Source organism: Engystomops pustulosus, chromosome 7 (genome assembly GCF_040894005.1).
Source record: "Engystomops pustulosus chromosome 7, aEngPut4.maternal, whole genome shotgun sequence".
Classification (NCBI taxonomy): domain Eukaryota; kingdom Metazoa; phylum Chordata; class Amphibia; order Anura; family Leptodactylidae; genus Engystomops; species Engystomops pustulosus.
In genome coordinates, this window is record NC_092417.1 from 171891343 (window position 1) to 171911862 (window position 20520).

The 20520-nt window shown below is 45.9% G+C and overlaps 2 protein-coding genes across 2 annotated transcripts in view; both read left to right on the forward strand.

Annotated features, from left to right (window-relative positions):
• Positions 1–20520, forward strand: part of LOC140070278 (receptor-type tyrosine-protein phosphatase eta-like) — a 114431-nt gene that overhangs the window by 66803 nt on the left and 27108 nt on the right. The window lies entirely within an intron of this gene.
• Positions 1–20520, forward strand: part of LOC140071338 (receptor-type tyrosine-protein phosphatase eta-like) — a 37281-nt gene that overhangs the window by 12441 nt on the left and 4320 nt on the right. Inside the window, exons 3-8 of the mRNA XM_072118973.1 lie at positions 9117–9248; positions 10752–11031; positions 13241–13362; positions 14091–14181; positions 19109–19196; positions 19591–19681. Of these exons, the coding sequence (XP_071975074.1) occupies positions 9117–9248; positions 10752–11031; positions 13241–13362; positions 14091–14181; positions 19109–19196; positions 19591–19681 (804 nt within the window). The remainder of the gene's footprint in view (positions 1–9116; positions 9249–10751; positions 11032–13240; positions 13363–14090; positions 14182–19108; positions 19197–19590; positions 19682–20520) is intronic.

Here is a 20520-nt window from a genome sequence, read left to right on the forward strand (position 1 = left end):
AGAGGTTCCTGGGGTTTGCGAACTATTACCGTTAGTTTATTCCCCATTTCTCCACTCTGGTGTCTCCCATCGTGGCGCTCACCAAGAAGGGTGCCAATCCACGTGCCTGGTCTCCAGCTGCTGAAATGGCCTTCTCCAAGTTAAAGTCTGCTTTCTCCTCGGCTCCCGTACTCTCTAGGCCAGATACGGACAAACCCTTTCTTCTGGAGGTGGACGCATCCTCCATAGGAGCTGGAGCGGTGCTCACTCAGAAAGGGCCCAAGGGCCGAACTTTGACTTGCGGTTTCTTTTCCAAGACTTTTTCCCCAGCTGAGAGAAATTATTCCATTGGAGACAGAGAACTATTAGCCATCAAACTTGGTCTTGAAGAATGGCGGTATCTTCTAGAGGGAGCTCTCCATCCTGTTTGTGTGTACACTGACCACAAGAATCTTCTGTACCTCCAGACAGCCCAGCGCCTGAATCCCAGGCAAGCCCGGTGGTCTTTGTTCTTCTCCCGCTTTGACTTGCTGATCCATTTTCGTCCGGCAGACAAGAATGTCAAGGCTGATGCTCTGTCCCGTTCGTCAGATGTTGTTGGAGATGAACCAGTTCCTCGGCACATAATTTCTCCTGATCGGCTTCTTGTTGCAGCTCCGGTGGACCTTCGGCAGCTGCCTCCTGGCAAGACGTATGTTAGACCTGCTCTCAGGAAGAGGATTCTGTCTTGGGGACATTCTTCTCGTCTGGCTGGGCACCCTGGGGTGCAACGCTCCTTGGCCCTCATCTCCCGCTATTACTGGTGGCCAGACCTGGTCAAAGATGTTCGGGAGTTTGTGGGATCCTGCTCCTCCTGTGCCCGCAATAAAGCCTCTCGTCTCAAACCGGCTGGACTGTTACTCCCGTTGCCGATACCCAGTCGCCCGTGGTCTCACGTGGCAATGGACTTTGTTACTGATCTGCCTGTCTCCTCGGGCAATACTGTCATCTGGGTGGTGACGGACCGGTTTTCCAAAATGTCCCATTTTGTTCCCCTTCCAGGTCTTCCGTCTTCACCACAGCTTGCCAGTTTGTTCTTCAAACATATCTTCCGTCTGCATGGCCTTCCGCTTCACATTGTGTCCGATCAAGGAGTCCAGTTTGTCTCTAAATTCTGGCGTTCTTTATGTAACCAACTGCAGGTCATCCTTGACTTTTCTTCTGCTTACCACCCTCAGTTGAATGGTCAAGTAGAGAGGGTGAACCAGACTTTGGGCTGCTACTTGCGCCACTTCGTCTCAGCCCGTCAAGACAATTGGACTGACCTTCTACCTTGGGCTGAGTTCTCTTACAATTCTCTGGACTCGGGATCTACTGGTTCGGCTCCGTTCTTCGTGGTCTATGGACGTATTCCTCGCCCACCTCTCCCGCTGTCTACTCCCTCTGTTGTCCCTGCGGTGGAGGATCTGGTGCAGGACCTCAAGGCTGTTTGGGACCAGACCCGCCAGTCCCTTCTACGAGCTTCAGACCGTACCAAGAGCCAGGCTGATAAAAGACTTCGAGCTCCTTCTGTCTTCTCTCCTGGTGACAAAGTATGGCTATCCTCCAGATACGTCCGGCTTAAGATACCCAGCTATAAACTTGGGCCCCGCTTCCTTGGCCCCTTTGAGGTAATCAAGCGCATTAATCAAGTGGCATACAAGCTCCGCCTTCCTCCATCTATGCGCATCCCGAACTCCTTTCATGTATCCCTCCTGAAGCCAGTCGTCTTGAACCGCTTCACCCAGCAATCCCCTCCTCCGGCTCCTGAGGCTGATTCTCCAAATGTATATGAAGTCAAGGAGGTTCTGGACATGAAGTTCGTAAGGGGTAAGCGGTTCTTCCTTGTAGATTGGAAGGGGTTCGGGCCTGAGGAGAGATCCTGGGAGCCTGAAGAGAATATTTTTGATCGGACTCTCCTCCAGAGGTTTCTTGGGACCAAGAAGAAGAGGGGGAGGCCGAAGGGGGGGGGGGGGTACTGTCACAGGCACCCCCGCGATCCATACCACGGATCGCGGGTGCACCCGTGCCTCCGTTGCGGGCACCCCCGCGATCCATATCGCGGATCGCGGGTGCACCCGTGCCTCCCTCCGCTGCCCCACTCCGGTGCACTCACCTCTCCTGGCTCCCGCTCCCGCCCGGACGAGGTCTTGCGCGCGGCCCTGCTCCCTAGGGCGCGCGCGCGGCACTGTCTCAAGATTTAAAGGGCCAGCGCAGAGGTGATTAGTATTGGTCATTTCCTGTTTTGTATATAACCCTTTGTTTCCCATCATTCCCTGCCGGATCTTTGTGCCTCTTAGCCTTAGAGAAAGCTTCCTAGCGAGTATTGCTGTGTTCCTGCGTATTCATGTATTCCTGCGTTCCTGTGTATTCCTGTGTGTTCCCGTTCCTGAGTCCTGTGTTGCCGTGTTACCTGTGTTCCTCCCTGTTGCTGTGTGCCTGTGTTTCCGTTCCCTCCTGCCTGGACCTCCTGTTGCTGACCCCGGACTTGAACCTGAAGTTGCATCTCTGCCGCCTGCCCTGACCCTGTGCCTGGACCCGACTACGAGTTGTCATCCGCTAAGGTACCTCGACCTCGGCTGCCACCGTGGGCTAGTCACACCTGGGAACGACCTAGTGGTATCCTGCCGCAGCAAGTCCAACCCGCTTTGCGGCGGGCTCTGGTGAAAACCAGGTTCCGCTAGGCTCCGGTTCCGGGTGTTGGCTAGTTACATCTCCCGCGGTGGTCCAGAGGATCCACTGATCCTAACACTGCCGTAGACATTTATGTAAAGGGGAGCTCTGCCGTAGACATTTATGTAAAGGGGAGCTCTGCTGTGGACATTTTATTAAAGGGGCATTTGCTTTGGACATTTAATTACATCTGCTGTGGACATTTCTTTAAAGGGAGCTCTGCTGCCTATGTATGTATGTATTTGTGTGTGTATGAATGTATGTGTGTGTATATATGTATGTATCTGTGTGTATATGTATGTGTGTGCATGGCCACTAAATGATCTGCACTGCCGCGTTTACAATCACCACATTTTGCACAGCCGCTCTCTGTGACTTTGACAGTCAGAGACAGTGACAGCCAGAGAGAATGACAGTCGGAGAGAGTGACAGTTGGCGACAGTGACAGTCAGAGACAGTGACAGTGATTGTCAGAGACAGAGATAGAGATGGTGACAGTAAGAGACTGAGACTGTGACAGTCAAAGACAGTAAGAGACAGTGGTAGTCAGAGACAGTGACAGTCAGCGACAAAGAAAGAGAGATGCATATAAAATATTTTTTGTTAACCCATTCTATTTTGTTATACCTAAGAGAGGTAATTTACTATCCAGAGCAACGCATTTCAAGCATAGGACGTGTGCTTTTGTACTGATTGTTTTCAGTATGGGGCGAGAGCGTGGATAGGCATGATAAATACACGCTTGAGTTAATAGCTCCACCCCTCATACTGACATAATAACCCTAGGTGAACTATCATTACTATACGTGCAGTAAAAACTGTGTAAGTATTAAAAGAAACATAGGTAAGCATCAATAGTACAGGTTGGATGTATACATTTAAATTTTTGATACATCAATCAATAGTAAAACACAATAACGGTTTCTATGGTATCGAAGTTAAACTTCCGTGTTAGTCAAATGACCGAATCACATGATCGCAATTGTCAAGTCCGATCAGCAGGTATCAGTGTCCTTGCACATACAACAATGTCCTTGAACATCCAATTAGAATACCGTAATTTTTAAGTCTGTTATTGATTTGTGTGACTTCAGTTTCATACTCAGTTACATTGCGTTGGACTCTGGTTAATTCCCCTACAGGGAGGCTGAGTAACTTTGAGGAGTCAACACAGATGGTCAGTGGCGATGCCGCCATCATCAGCCTCACCATCCCGCTGCTTGGCCTGTTGAAAAACTCTCTGGTCAGCATGAAGTCGGAAGCTTTGCGCTCGTCACAAGAAACAGGGGAAGAAGATTCCCTTGTTGATAGCCAAAGCACCCTTAGGTCTGTTTCTCAGCGCATATCGGAGGAGGTGGAGGAGGATGAGGAGGAAGAGGAGGAGAATGTTGGCGAGACACAAGAGGGGACCATTGTTCAGTCCTTCACTGTTCAGCGTGTATGGGCAGAAGAAGAGGAGTTGGAGGAGGAGGAAATGGGCAGTCAGGCCAGTGAGGGGAGTGAATTCTTGCGGGTTGGGACTCTGGCGCATATGGCAGATTTCATGCTAGGCTGCCTATCCCGTGACCCTCGCGTTCAAAGAATTTATTCCAGCACCGATTACTGGGTATTCACTCTCCTGGACCCACGGTACAAGCAAAATCTTTCCACTCTCTTCCCTGGAGAGGAAAGGAGTGTGAGAATGCATGAATACCAGCAGGCCCTGGTGCACAAGCTGAAACAGTATTTCCCTTCTGACAGCGCTAGCGGCAGAGGGCGTACTTCTGCGGGACAAGTAGCGAGGGAGAGTAGGCGAGCAGGCAGCTTGTCCAGCACTGGCAGGGGTATGCTTTACAAGGCCTTTGCAAGTTTTATGTCACCCCAGCAAGACACTGTCCCCTGTCCCCAGTCTCGGCAGAGTAGGGCTGATCTTTACAGAAAGATGGTGAGGGAGTACGTAGCTGACCATACCATCGTCCTAAATGATCACACAGCTCCCTACAATTACTGGGTTTCAAAGATGGACATGTGGCACGAACTGGCGCTGTACGCCTTGGAGGTTCTTGCCTGCCCTGCCACTAGCGTGTTGTCCGAGCGGGTTTTCAGTGCAGCTGGTGGCATCATCACCAATAAGCGTACACGCCTGTCGACTGACAGCGCTGACAGGCTGACGCTTATCAAGATGAATAAAGCCTGGATTTCTCCGGATTTTCATTCTCCACCAGGTGAAAGAAGCTCAACCTGAATAATGTATGCACTCCTCCTCCTCATTGTCCTCCTTCTCCTCCTCTTTGTACACTAAAGCAGAGGAAGCTGGCTATTTTTTGCCAGGGCCAACTGGCTTTAGCTAGCTATACCGGTCCTCTGTTTTAAGCAATTTTTGGGAGTGCCACATACAGGCACTCAATCTATTTAATTTTTCTGGAGGACCACCTACCTGCTCCTCTGGTTTAAAAACTTTTTTGGACTGCCACATACAGGCACTCAATTTATTTAATTTTTCTGGAGGACCACCTACCTGCTCCTCTGGTTTGAAAACTTTTTTGGACTGCCACATACAGGCACTATCCAAATTAAATTGTCTCCATAGCAGCCTCCACATGTCGTCTTTTTAGCTGGCTCCACATGTTGTCTCCATTGCTACCTCCACACGTCATCGCCATAGCTGCCTCCAAAAGTCGTCCATATAGCTGCCTCCATACATGGTCTCCTTATCAAACGAACTGTGTCAGGCAGAATTTTGGGTTGTTTTCATGGATTCCACATGAAACTTGTTAACTTTGTCGCCACCCTGCTGTGTAATCCACAAAATATACTGGCAAACTTTTATCATTTACCGATATTATTTCAGCGCTTCTTGCGCATCTGTTTACATTCCCCTCACCCGCCATATCCCAAACTTATAAGAACGCTACTACACTTGATCTTATACAAAAGGTTCTTAGAAGTGTTGTTTGGGGAGTAGCCTAGAGACAGGGGCTTGGATTGGCGAAAGCTCGCCTGGCAGCGGAGCGCCAGCTCCATCTCAAGATCCAACTAACATAGTTTTAACTGCAGTACCTTTAATCTACTACTAGTTCACTGCCTCCATACATGGTCCCCTTATCAAACGAGCTGTGTCAGTCAGAATTTTGGGTTGTTTTCATGGATTCCACATCAAACTTGTTAACTTTGTCGCCACCCTGCTGTGTAATCCACAAAATATACTGGCAAACTTTTATCATTTACCGATATTATTTCAGCGCTTCTTGCGCATCTGTTTACATTCCCCTCACCTGCCATAACCCAAACTTATAAGAACGCTACTACACTTGATCTTATTCAAAAGGTTCTTAGAAGTGCTGTTTGGGGAGTACCCGAGAGACAGGGGCTTGGATAGACGAAAGCTCGCCTGGCAGCAGAGCGCCAGCTCCATCCCAAGATCCAACGAACATAGTTTTAACTGCAGCACCTTTAATCTACTACTAGTTCCCTGCCTCCATACATCGTCCCCTTATCAAACGAGCTGTGTCAGGCAGAATTTTCAGGTGTTTCACCAGATACATAGTGGAACGCGGCCCATCTGTCGCCGCCATGCTGGAGGCCTGAAGTTGCAATCATAGCAGCGCAATATGGATGCCCCATACTGTCGCTCTTAATCATGGAACCATTTCCGTAAAAACAATTAAAAATAGAACCACTATGCTATTCCATTATTCCTAGGTGAAATATTCAAACGACCCGGCCTGCTTTGAAAATTATAATTTTTTCAAAGTAAACGCTTCTGGGTGGGGAGGAGCTGAGAGACAGGAGCTTGGACAGGCGAAAGCTCGCCTGGCAGTGGACCGCCAGCTCCATCCCAAGATTAGGCAGCCTCAGAGGCATCCATGCATGCTGCCCCTGCTGTTTCCTGTCCATTTTGCCTCCACGATCCTCCACAGCGTCCACCAATGTCTCATTTCAACTCTCTATACCCCAGACGCTGGAGCACGAGAGGATATGCAGCACATCATCCCCTTTCAAACGAGCTGTGTCAGGCAGAATTTTCAGGTGTTTTACCAGATACATAGTGGAACTCGGCCCATCTGTCGCCGCCATGCTGGAGACCTGAAGTTGCAATCATAGCAGCGCAATATGGATGCCCCATACTGTCGCTCTTAATTATGGAAGTCGTCTCCATGGCTGCCTCCACATGTCGTCCCCTTATCAAAAGAGCTGTGTCAGGCTCATTTTTCGGGTGTTTCACCAGATACGTTATGGAACTTGGTCACTATGTCGCCACCATGCTGTGTTATCGACTAAATATACCGTCAACCTTTTCTTCACATAGGAAATCATTTCAGCTCTTCTTGCTCACCTGCTTTGGTTCCTCTCTGCCACCCATTGGTTTGAAGCCTGAGTCCATTTAGGGTATGTTGCCATGACACTCTCTAGACTGCCGCTGCTGCCGCTGCCTCTGCATGCCGTCCCCTATAGTGTCAGGGTCAATTATTGCATGTTTTAGATGCTATCTAGCCTCATTCGGTCACTCTGTCATGGCCATGCTGTTGCCCATAATTTTGGCATAATGGTGCGATTAAGCAGCCTCAGAGGCATCCATGCATGCTGCCCCTGCTGTTTCCTGTCCATTTCCGTGGTGTTTCCATCCTTTTCTGAGGTTCCCAGGTGTTTGGCCAAGCTTCCCTGTGCAGAGCCTTGGTCCCCTTGAAAAATGCTCGAGTCTCCCATTGACTTCAATGGGGCTCGTTATTCGAGACGAGCACTCGAGCATCGGGAAAAGTTCGTCTCGAATAACGAGTACCCGAGCATTTTAGTGCTCGCTCATCTCTAATTATAATCCTTATACTAACTAAAGAATAAATACAAAAAATAGTATATAGGACCAAAGCATACCACTCTCAAACCTTATTACACAATACTTTATTTACACAATATGGCAATCAAAATTTAAAAACATATTTTAAAACCACAGAAACAACACAAAATAGGTGGTGGTCAGATCATAGTACAGATATATCCCACAGTGGGGCATCAAGGTAAATACAATAGGGGATTAGAAGAAATGCACAGACAATATCTTTGCCCAAAGTGCAACAAGTCATAAGTCCCCAGACCACCACCACAGCACCCCTTGAGGAAGCAACGGCGAAACGTACACCGGGGTGCTGTGGTGGCGGTCTGGGGACTTATGACTCGTCGGTAGGCATTTTGGGCCACTTTGGGCAAAGATATTGGGGCACATTTACTTACCCGGTCCAGTCGCGATCCAGCAGCACGTTCTCCGACGTTGATTCGGGTCTGCCGGGATTCACTAAGGTCCATGCGCTGAGTTCACCTTCTGCTTCCGGGTGCTGATCATGCGACACCTTTTTTGGGGGGGGAATTCTGAGGTTTTACGAATCCGACTATGATCTATGTATCTATGTATATATATCTGTACTATGATCTGACCACCACCTATTTTGTGTTGTTTCTGTGGTTTTGAAAGATGTTTTTAAATTTTGATTGCCATATTGTGTAAATAAAGTATTGAATAAATTTATTATTATGTAACTCAAGGTTTGAGAGTGGTATGCCTTGGTAAATATGGCCGGTGTGGATAAGTCATATAATATAAGATATGGGAATTCGTCAGGCACTTGGACTGTGACAAGTAATAGTTTTTGTGGGTTTTTTTTTGTTATTTTGTGGGTTTTTTTGTTATTTTGTTGTTGCTATGTAAATTATGTAAAATGTGTGAATACACCCAATATAAGGGGAAATCGTCAACAAATACTGTAATAAGAAAGTACGGAATATATTAGAATCTTTGTGCTTTTTGATCCAAAGCATCTACAGATGTAAAATTTTAATAAATATCAGATCAGCGATGGTATCAATGAAGCAGCGAATATCAATGTCGCAAACCCTAATCTGGACGGTCCGGCTTAGATGAAGTCTGGCGCGATTCACCAAGATCGTGCACCCGATATCCTGCATGTGTTGCTTCCCCGCTGAGGTCCGCCGGAGTTCACCTTCTTCTTCCCGGTGCATGTAAGTGCTTGGTATTGGAATTTAAATGTTAAATCCCGCGCGTTGTCCGAATCCGTCAGACTGCCGACTGCCTGCCCCGAAAATTCGATCGCATGCGCCACACTCCCCTTTTAGATGCGGCGCAAAATGGTAATCAACGGAATATCCGACGTTTGTGCAGTCTGTGCACCCTTAGTAAATGAGGCCCAATGTGTAATATTGATAGGATCAGTATGTTGTCAACGAAAAAGATGCCAAAATGTGAAAAAAAAATTAAAATTTTGATTGTTCAGTTTATATGTGAAAAGTGTTTATTTAGTAGTAAGCCACCACTTGCAAGAGATCAGCAGCGATCAGACACGAATGTTTTAGGAGGAATTTTAAATACACTATAAAAGAATAATACAATTTAAACATCACATTGTTATTTGCTAGAAGCGTGTAATAATCATGTCTCGTCTTATGATCTTTCATAGGAAAATCAAGTCAACCCAACGACATGCGGCCTCGTATTTCCAGTTGTTCCATGGACATTACTTTCTCACAGTTTAATATATTTAATGAAACCATAAAGGCTTATGCTGTCATAATAACCACAGCGGAGAATGGTATGAGCTGCTATGTGTACTATTAAAGACTTACCCTTTCCATATTCCCCATGATTCGAGCTATTGTGTATAGATCCTACCTATAGAGTAAAATTAGGAATAATGAGAATGGTTGGTTTTCATCAATTGATTCTGTTATCAAAGTGCTCGCTATTGACAGTGAATACTGATAATAGATACTTTATTATCTATTATCTAATATTGGAAGTTATTTGATACATTCTGTACATACTCGATTATAAGCCGACCCAAGAATAAGTGACATAATTTTACCACCAAAGACTGGGAAAACCTATTGACTTGAGTATAATCCTAAGGTGGGAAATGCATTTATCATAGCATCCCCAGTATATAGCCAGCAAGCCCCCACTAGTATATAGCCAGGCAGCGATCTGTAGTATATAGCCTGCCAGCCCCCACTAGTCTATAGCCAGGCAGCCCCCTGTAGTATATAGCCAGCAAGCCTGCAGTAGTATATAGTCAGCCATCTCCCTGTAGTATATATCCAGCCAGCCCCTCTAGTATATAGCCTGCTAACCCCTGTAGTATATAGCCTGCCAGCCCCCAGTAGTATATAGCCAGGCAGCGCCCTGTAGTATTTTGCCAGCAAGCCCTCAGTAGTATATAGCCAGCCAGCCCCCAGTAGTGTATAGCCAGCCTGACTCCAGTAGTGTATAGCCAGCCCCCAGTAGTGTATAGCCAGCCCCCAGTAGTATATAGCCAGCAAGCCCCCTGTAGTATATAACCAGCCAGCCCCCCAGTTGTATATAGCCAGCCCCCAGTAGTATATATCCAGCCCCCCATAGTATATAGCCAGCCCTCTGCAGTATATAGCCAACCCCCTGTAGTATATAGCCTGCCAGCCAGCCCTGTGTAGTATATAGCTAGCCCCATGTAGTATATAGCCTGCCAGCCAGCTCTGTGAAGTATATAGCCAGCCACATGTAGTATATAGCCTGCCAGACCCCAGTATGGACAGCTCATAAAAAAATAAACTGAATACTCACCATTCCGATGGCAAAGGCAGCTACTCTTCTTTCTTCATGTGTGCCAGCTCCAGGTCAGTGACAGGTCTGTGTGCACGGCCCGGCTGTGCACAACTGTTATGTCAGGCACTGGCACATGAAGATAGACGAGGAGCTGCCTGGGGCGTCGGAATGATGAGTACTCAGATTTTGGTTTTTGTTTTTATATACCCGAGTATAAACCGAGTGGGGAGTTTTCAGCGCAAAAATTGTGTTGAGAATCTCAGCTTATATTTGAGTATTTACAGTATGTGTCCACCCTTTACAATGTGTTGTCAAAGTGATTTAAGACAATTTTGCAACATGCTTTCACAAGTGTTACCAGTGTGGACACTATGGGGCGCAGGTATCTTTTATTTTGCCAATCGCCTTTCAGTTTGCCATTGTCAAGTTTTCTGCAGTGTTCCCTGAGTTATCACCAGGGATATTGGGTGTAATTCTCTTGTATAATAATTAGGTCCTGACATCTCTATTTTAGGCACCCAACCACCTTCAGGAATTTTATCAAAAACATACGATGATTTTAAGAACAATGAAAGCAACACTTATGTTGCATGTATTATTATGGAGAAAAGACCCAAACCTGGAAGCTCAAGTGATACACATGGTCAAGCGGGTCATGGAAAAAATGATCCCGAAACCAAATTTACTATCAATGAGTGTAAACAGTCATGTAATGCCCGTGATCAAGAGGAAGGAAAAGAGAGATGTGACAATATGCATGTCAATGCATTGCAGGTCCCGGAGACATCTTACAGGTACCTTACTACATTCTTTCTTTTTGTCTATGTTTGGTTTGGCGCAGTTGTGGTAGAAGTGCTATTTTGCGCCTTTCCATTGTGCCAAATGAACATAGGACAGTGCAAAGTCACTTTAAAATAGACCCTACTTGCGCCAAAATTCATCATTTGCATAGACTGGTTTTCACAATACTGAACTGAATTCCTGATTTGTGATTAGCCGCTAATTTTTGTTTAGGCGCTAAATGACTCCAGTCACTGCCTGTCCTAGAACTAGGACAAAAAACACTAACAAATTTATTAATAACAAGACCAATTGCTAATTAGAGGGACATGTGTACCAAATAAAAAACCATCTATTAACAAACAAAAAAAATAAAATAAACAATATTACCAAAAAACTAAACAAACACAACAAGGGTCATTTATCAATCTCACTTTTTTCCTTGTGTTAAATGGGGTTTTTTTCCCACATCGCTTTTTTAAAACATTTGTTACAAATGTCTCAAAAATGTCGCACAAATGTCTCATGTCACTTCTTTCCATTTTCTAAGTTTTCCTTAAGTATGGTTTCATCTGGAGTTTTATGCTTTTTATGTTTTTATGCACCAAAAGATGTTGCAAATTTTAGACAATTTGAAATGATAAATGTCGTTTGCGACATTTACCACATCTGGAATAAAGATAAATGGAATAGGAGATAAATGTGATGAAAAACTACTGTCCAGGAGACATTTCAAAATGTCCCCAAAAAGGCGCAAAAGTTGCAATGCGTCAAAAAATGTCTCAAAAAGACAGAGAAAACAGGGAGAAAAATAAAGATAAATGACCCTCAAAGACTCACTTGATCAATTCTGATAAAACAAAAATAGAATTACCATAGACAACCAAGTCAAAGACAAATTGTGATTGTAAACAATTCTTTTCCGACAATTTTCCGTTTATGAATGTGCGCATTTCCCTGGAAATTGTTTGTGATTGTTCGGCGTGTGAGCTATACTTACTTGCAAATGACAATTGAGGAGGACTACCTGTGCCTCACACTCAGGAAGGAATAGGACCTTCTCTGAGTTTTTTTTTTTTTGCTCGGCAGTTAGGATTTATACATAGAGCCATGGAATCCACGGTCTGTGAGTCACGGACATTCAGGTCGGAAGTTCACAGAATGTGCATTGTCCGACGATAATACACTGTGCCGTGATTCACTAAGATCGTGCTCCCGATATCCTGCATGTGTTGCTTCCCAACTCAGGTCCGACGGAGTTCACCTTCTTCTTCCTGGTGCATGTAAGTGCATTGGATGCGACACAATTTGAATATTAAATCCCGCACTCAGTCCGAATCAGTCGGATCGTCTGACGGCCCGCCCCCTGATTTCTGTCGCATGAAAAATCTGCTGTGCCAAAATCCAATCGCGTGCAATACAATCCCCAGTTAAATACCTGTCACAGCGGCACAAATCCCCAAAATTTCTAAAATCCGACCAAAGTGCGATCCACAGGACCCTTAGTAAATAAGCCCCAATTTTGGGGACCGGGATTCCTTGCATCATATTCACATACTAAACAGCAGCCGCAACACTGAAATCAATACTTGGGAAGGAAGAAGTAGTATTTTAGGACAATGTGCCACTGAATGTAGTTCTATAGTCTAAGGGGAGACCATTGTTTATCCTTACTAGAATGTGGACAATAGGATCAAAGCACCCGCTCATCCTCATCACAGCTAACGTGGAACTCTGACTAGTTTGACTAGTAGGTCTGTTCATGTAAAACATTGTTGAACACATTTTGCAAGTTTTAGTAGAGTTGTGTGCTCAGCGTTATACAGGATCAAAGGATCATTCAGGCTCCATCTGAAGGTGGAGGAGGTGCAGCCTAAAAGTTTTATAAAGTATCACAAAAAGACACAATGAGGAGAATGTATACGTTTTCAGCATAGTTTATGTTTTCTGGGGCACGACTTGTATATTATTACGCGCTAACAATTTGGTGCACTGCAAGTTTTAAAAAAAAACAAATTGGACTGGAATAAATGAGCACCAAAAATGTGCCAAAAAGAGTTCTATGTTATAAATAAAAACAAGGAGCCTGTCGGGGAACAAAAGTGTAAGGTGTGTGACACTAGTAAATCAGGCAGAATACACATTAGCACATGTTCATCTATGAATGTGAAGCTTTATGCTGTGTAACTAATATAGAAATTATTTTTCTGATATTTTTTTTAGGGTCAGCATCGCTGGTTTCAGTGATATCATTTTTGACCAAAACACGGGGAAGATCATCGAAGCAAAATCCCAAGTGTCTTTCACAAACTTCTCTGATCCCGCTTCACCTGAATTTTCTCTAGGTATATTTCTGACGGACACATCTAGAAGTGAGGTTTTCCAAGATGTATCATTGGAGATAGTGGGGCTCATTTACTAGGGGTTTCACAACGATTTCCGAGTTGCGCCGCATTTAACAGGGGATTTTGGCGCACACGATCGGATTTCACAAGACACAATCGAGGGGCAGGCCGTCGGACGGTTCGACGGATTTGGACTACGCGCGGGATTTAACATCGGAAATTGTGTCGCAAGACAAACACTTACAAGCACCGGGAAGAAGAAGGTGAACTCCGGCGGACCTCAGCGGGGAAGCGACGAATGCAGGAAATCGGAGACCATCCAGATCGGGGATTGCGACAGGACCAGATAAGTAAATTTGCCCCATTTTATCAGTTGCTGATTGGTTCAGCTTTTGTGACTAATTTCATCGGCACGGCGCAGAAATCTACCACATGTGAATTGTGCCCTGGAGGAGATTTATAAACCTGCAGCCCGTGTAAAGGGGAAGAAACCACAGGAAATCTGCAGATTTGATAATAATATATATTTTTTTAAATGCTTCAAGAACTGCTCTCATGATCTATTTTGTTACATTGCCACAGCCAGCGGTCACATGACTTCCCCCGATTAATACGATCACTGGTCACATGATGCCATCACATTGCTTTAATAATAGGAAGGTCAGGTTTGTGGATTATCACTATGGACAGCACATCTCTAAACCATATTCTCTACATTTTTGTTTCAGACTGCGTAGCAAGCGTAATCGGAGGTGTAGGAGGAGGGTTTGCAATCATCTGTGTCCTCATTGTTGGAATTTTTTATTGGAGAAGAAAGCGGTAAGACCAAAAGAGAAGTTTATATTTTAAAAAATGTATACATGTTCTTCTATACTCCATATGTAAAGGGTTAAAGGGTTGACAAACTCCCCCGGCAGGCCATACCTCAGAAGGACAGACCAGAGGTACTCGTGGTTAACCCGATCAAACGCTTTTGCCTGATCCAAGGACAGCAAGTACCCCTTCCAGTTACCAGCCCTGCCCTGCTCCACTGCCTCCCGGACACAAAGCACAGCACTAAATGTACTGCGGCCTGGAACAGAGCAGTGCTGGGTCCCCGAAAGGAGCCGGGGCGCAAACTGCACCAGCCGATTAAACAGCACCCTTGCCAAAACCTTTCTGTCCGTATTGAGAAGCGCTATGGGACGCCAGTTCTCAATACGAGATCGGTCCTTACCCTTTGAATTGAATACCTCAGTCAAGAGGGGAACCAAGGCGTCCTTAAAGGTCTTTTAAAACTCAGATGTTAAGCCATCCGGACCCAGCGGTGACACTCGCATAGCTCCTTATAGGAGCGGCCACCACTGGGGGTGCAGATGGACAGCACAAACCACTTGATTAACCCCCTCAGCATCATTCACCACCCCCACATTCACCACACTATGTACATTACTGCCCCGCACCCCTGCATCAGTCACACCAGCTGAGCCAGGAGGACCTGGGGTTGCCTCGGCGTCACTGGGCACTGGGGGTAGAGCCACCTCCATAGCTGATACAGCCTGAGAAGAGGCAGCTCCAACCCCGATCTTACTTGTGTCCTCTGCCTCATTGGCATTAACCCTTTCTTGTCCCACAGTTTTTCTAAGATTTGAGCATCGCTGTTCTCTAGATGAAAGAGACCTCCTGTCTTTATTAACTCCAGACAGTCTCTTAGTGCCATCTCCAGAGTCAGATGATCCAATGCAAAATAACACTTTTCCTGCACCCTTTCCTACAGGCTGCACAGGATGTTTCGGAGCTCCAGCAGCCCCATCACACTGCCGATGCTCACCGGAGCTAGAGGCAGCCACAGCGCTAGGGGCTACAAGAGCCACCGCCCCTGGCACCGGGCCAACCCCCCCTCCCACTGGGGGGCAGCGCACAGTACCAGGACCGGCTGAGACGCCTTGGTCTTCTTGGGTCTCTTCTTCCTCTTTTGGCCGTCATCTGGGATATCATCGCCGAAGGAAAATTTCTGGAGGTGAACTGGGGACTCGAGTTGACGTATCTGAGCCATTAGCGCCCCTCCCTGGCTGCTGCCATCACTTTCCTCCTCCAGGTTGGCAGAGCCGCAGCCTGATGGTAATGGCGCTTGCTCCGCAGGCAGCCTGTCGTGCGAGGCCTGCTGGTGTTGGTGCAGGCCACCAGACGGACACGGCAGGTCTTCTTCATCCTCCTCATCATCGCCATCATCCGCCTGGATCTCAAGCCCCTTCTGCTTTCTCAGCTGCTCCAGGCGCATTTCCTCAAATCTGTCATCGTTCTCCAGCTTTTCCCGGAACGGACCGCTGTTGTCACGGATAAAACAACACTTTTCCTCCAGAGCGGTGACCTCAGCTTTTAGTCTGTTTATGGTGGTAAGAAGGTCAGACTTTTTCTTTCTCTGTGTAGCCACCCCCGCTAGGGCCATGGTCTACCTTATCTCCTCATGGAGTCTCCTCAGCGCCTTGCCAGATTCCTCATACTCACAGAGGTGCTCAGCAATCCGGGAGCCATAGATGGTAGCAGACTCCCGGGCCTTAAGATGTCCCCATGCCTTTTCCACACCTCCGTGAGCCCCCAGCTTTTCAGCTGAACCACCCAGCTTTCCCGCACAGACACCCAACTTTCAAGGAGGAGCACTTAGGCTGATGTCACTTGCCTTGATCTTCTGTGTTCCGGAGACCTTGCGGCTTTCCTGGGTCTTGGGGGTGGCAGCCGAGGTCACATCGCTGCGTCCTTGGCTCCGGGCAGATCTTCTCACGCCATCAGTTTTGGCCGGTAACTGGCTTCTCCTGCCCCCCACCGGCCTGGTCCGGGAGACAGGAGCCTAAAAACTTTCAAGCTTGATTCAACCCAGAGAACCCACTCCCTCCCTGGGGAGGAGAGAGCAGGCCTGGGTGGATAGAGATTGCTCCAGGTGGTGCAGGAGCTCAACAGAACACAACCACACCCTCCAACAGCTCAGCACACAATGGAACTATTCTGCTGCTGGTGCAGTCACTGTGTACATACATGACATTACTTATCCTGTACTGATCCTGAGTTACATCCTGTATTATACTCCAGAGCTGCACTCACTATTCTGCTGCTGGTGCAGTCACTGTGTACATACATGACATTACTTATCCTGTACTGATCCTGAGTTACATCCTGTATTATACTCCAGAGCTGCACTCACTATTCTGCTGCTGGTGCAGTCACTGTGTACATACATGACATTACTTATCCTGTACTGATCCTGAGTTACATCCTGTATTATACCCCAGAGCTGCACTCACTATTCTGCTGCTGGTGCAGTCACTGTGTACATACATGACATTACTTATCCTGTACTGATCCTGAGTTACATCCTGTAAATCTTTTATTTTATATAAAAGTGAAAAACATAACAATAATAAACATAAATGAAGCCATAACTTCTGGCAAAACAAAACAATAATAATAATAACAAAACAATAATACAAACTAAAAGAGACTTACGAAAATCTCCTGGCCCAGCCACACACACACCACACAATCAGCATTATAAAACAAAACCTTCACCCAATCCCACCACCTAATTTTTTTTTTTTTTTTTTTTTTTCCATAAATAACTAAAGAATACACAGCAAAAAAAAAGACAAACAGGAAATAAAAACATTAAATATAACTAACTAAATCCCACGCCCATCACCCTCCCCCCAGACACTGGTCTAACGTCCAAAGTTCGCGCTATATAGTCCAGACCAGTGCCCAGGATCATATTGTCCAAATCCCGTCCACCCCCCTCCCAACCTAACACCCTAACACCAACACCCCAAAACCAACCAAGCTATATACACATTAACTATAACTACATAAATACATACTGTACACAAAATACAAACACATTAAACATATCAACATATATCAAAACCACATAAAGCCCAGGTTCGGCGCCTGCAAGCCCAACATCACTATAACCTCAGATACAAAACAAAAATCTACAGTGTCAGCTTCAGCCCAACACCAGGAGAGGAGATGACAGACTAAGGGACACTAAAGGAGAACCCCCTCCAAAGGAGAGAGGCCCTCCCCGTGCCCCGCCTCTCATACTCCAGAGCTGCACTCACTATTCTCCTGCTGTTGCAGTCACTGGGGGTCATTTACTAAGGGGTCGATTCGCGTTTTCCCGCCGTGTTACCCGAATATTTCCGATTTGCGCCGAATTTTCCTGAATTGCCCTGGGATTTTGGCGCACGCGATCGGATTGTTTCGCATCGGCGCCGGCATGCACGTGATGGAAATCGGGGGGCGTGGCTGAACGAAAACCGACGGATTCGGAAAAACCGCCGCATTTAAAAAAAAAAAGTGTTGCAGGACTCGTGCTTACCTTCACCAGGTATAGGCCAGTGAACTTCACCGCAGCCACCTGGTGGACGTCGGAGGAACTACCTTAGTGAATCCCGGCCGGACCCGAATTCACCGCAGAGAACGCGCCGCTGGATCGCGAATGGACCGGGTAAGTAAATCTGCCCCACTGTGTACATACATGACATGACTTATCCTGTATGGATCCTGAGTTATAACATTGCTTAACTGGAGCAGTCTTGGTGCAGGAAGTGCCAGATTCATGAAGAATCTGAATCTGGCGCCCCCTACACACTACACAGGCAACTGCACATAGTACACACTGCAGTGTTCTTGATAAGTGTGGGCCAGTATATCTGATGCTAAGTTACTTGTATTACGCTGTAACATAGTTCAGAACAGTATTTACAATTTTACAGGTTTTAGAGCTAAATCTCCTGCTTGCCAGAACTTTTTAGTTTTGAGAGTTGTGCTCTGGTAGCTTTCCTCACGTGCGCTTTAGAGAAGAGGATTGCCGGCTGTCTCCATGGGCAGTGCCTTACACAGTTTAGAAATGGAATTGTAGAATTGTGCAGCCAGAGGGTGAAGACACACATGGCGTTTTTGGGCCGTTTTTGGGCCGTTTTTACTAATTGCGTTTTCAAATCGTTAAAAACGCATGCGTTAAAAAACGCATCCGTTTTTTAAAAACGCATGCGTTTTTTGAAAACGCATGCGTTTTTGTCCGTTTTTCATTGCGCAATTTCGGAAAAACGGACAAAAACGCATGCGTTTTCAAAAACCGCATGCGTTTTTAAAAAACGGATGCGTTTTTTAACGCATGCGTTTTTAACGATCTGAAAACGCAATTAGTAAAAACGGCCCAAAGACGGCCCAAAAACGCCATGTGTGTCTTCACCCAGAAGGGGACACTTTCCCTCCCACCATCTTTGCTGATATAATACATATGTACGATCGTACAGGGCAGTGGTGGCGAACCTATGGCACGGGTGCCAGAGGCGGCACTCGGAGCCCTTTCTGTGGGCACCCAGGCCATCACACCAGAATTAAGTTCACCAGAAAGAACTCAAAGAATCTTCCTGCAGAATCTTCCTACAATGGTAGATGAATTTGCCCTCCTTCGTTCTACTGTGTTTATGTCCTTAGGAGACTGAATGCTAGAAAGTTATCAAAGAACAAGGAGAAATAAATTACAGTACTGCGTAAATTGCTGTGCTGGCACTTTGCAATAATTAAGTGGCCTTTGGTTAAAATTTGGGCACTGATGCTCTAAAAGTTTTGCCATCACTGGTATAGGGGATGACCACAAGATCTACGATTTGTGAACAGTAATACTTGCCACCTCTTCCATAACATCCTACATGTACCCTGGAAGGTGTAGAAAGAGTTTTATTGATTAACTCATTTATCTTTTCAGAAAATTTGACACTGGCCATGAAGACTACGAGGATTTTTACAGAAAAATGCAAGTGGATAACAACAGGGGCTTCATCGAGGAGTTTAAAGTATGTATAACATAGTGGCCAGGCCAGATTAATCCAGTTATAGGTTGCGGATTTTGTCCAAAAAAGGATGTTTCTAAAGACAGTGCATGAGCTCATCAAGGTTGTCTAAAGTCCATATTGTCTTTTTAAAAAAAAAAGTTTTGAAAATTATGCAAATGGGCCTGAGGGGCTCCAGACTCTGTAAATGTTAATAGAGTCTGGAGCCCCTCAGGCTCATTTGCATAAATATAAAAAACCTTTTTATTTGTAAAAAACAAGACATAAGAAGCTGGAAGAAGAGAAGAGGGGGGTGCACACCATTATGTCAGTGTGCTTGGTTTACTATCTTTCATCCTGGTGGTAAATTTCCTTTATGTTACCTTACATGATTTTTTTTGTGATTTATACATTTTAGAGGCTAGAGACTGTAGGTGTCTTACAAGCAAGGTCTGTGGCTTCCCATCCCTCCAATAAAGAGAAGAACCGTCCGGATGCATCCTACCCATGTAAGTTGTCACCGGCATCATGATTAGCCTCTGTTCACACAGTGGGGCAGATTTACTTACCCAGTCCATTCGCAATCCAGCGGCGCGTTCTCTGCGGTGGATTCGGGTCTTCCGGCGATTTACTAAGGTAGTTCCTCCGACGTCCACCAGGTGCCGCTGCTGCGCTGAAGTTCTTCCGATTGCACTGATCTTTACCAAGCTAGGCCGAGTGAAGTGTCCAGCGACACTTTTTTTTTTTTTAAATGTGGCGGTTTTTCCGAATCCGTCGGGTTTTCAGGCAAATCGGCGCAAAACGGAAATATTCGGTTAACCCGTTGAAAAAATGCAAATCGGGCCCTTAGTAAATGACCCCCAGTGTGTATAGAAAGGGGAAAGAAATTGCTGCACTCAAATATATTCATAGGGCGGCACACACCTGATATATGAAAAATGACGATTTCCCTGGAAAGTTCTAGAAAAGGTATCACCTGGGAGAACTACTACCACCAACATCCTATACAAGTGCGACCCCATAATCAATGTCACCAACACCGGGGGCTGAGGGGGAGTTTGAGCAAGTACCCAGCCACTTCACACAATATCAGCGTTACCAGAGCTGGACTCAGAGGTGGATATAAGCCACCGGCCTCAACAGCCATTTATCTCATCCTCCAATCCCACTGTCATCCCTACATATACACAGGGTTACTGCCACTATAACCCTATACTATGGCATCTTATAGAAGAAATGAATCTATTTTTATTGACCTTCAATTCGAGACTTACATTAATATTACTGTAATCAATATTCATAATGATCACAATATCTATTTTTTTTAATTTAAACTTTAGTATGCAGC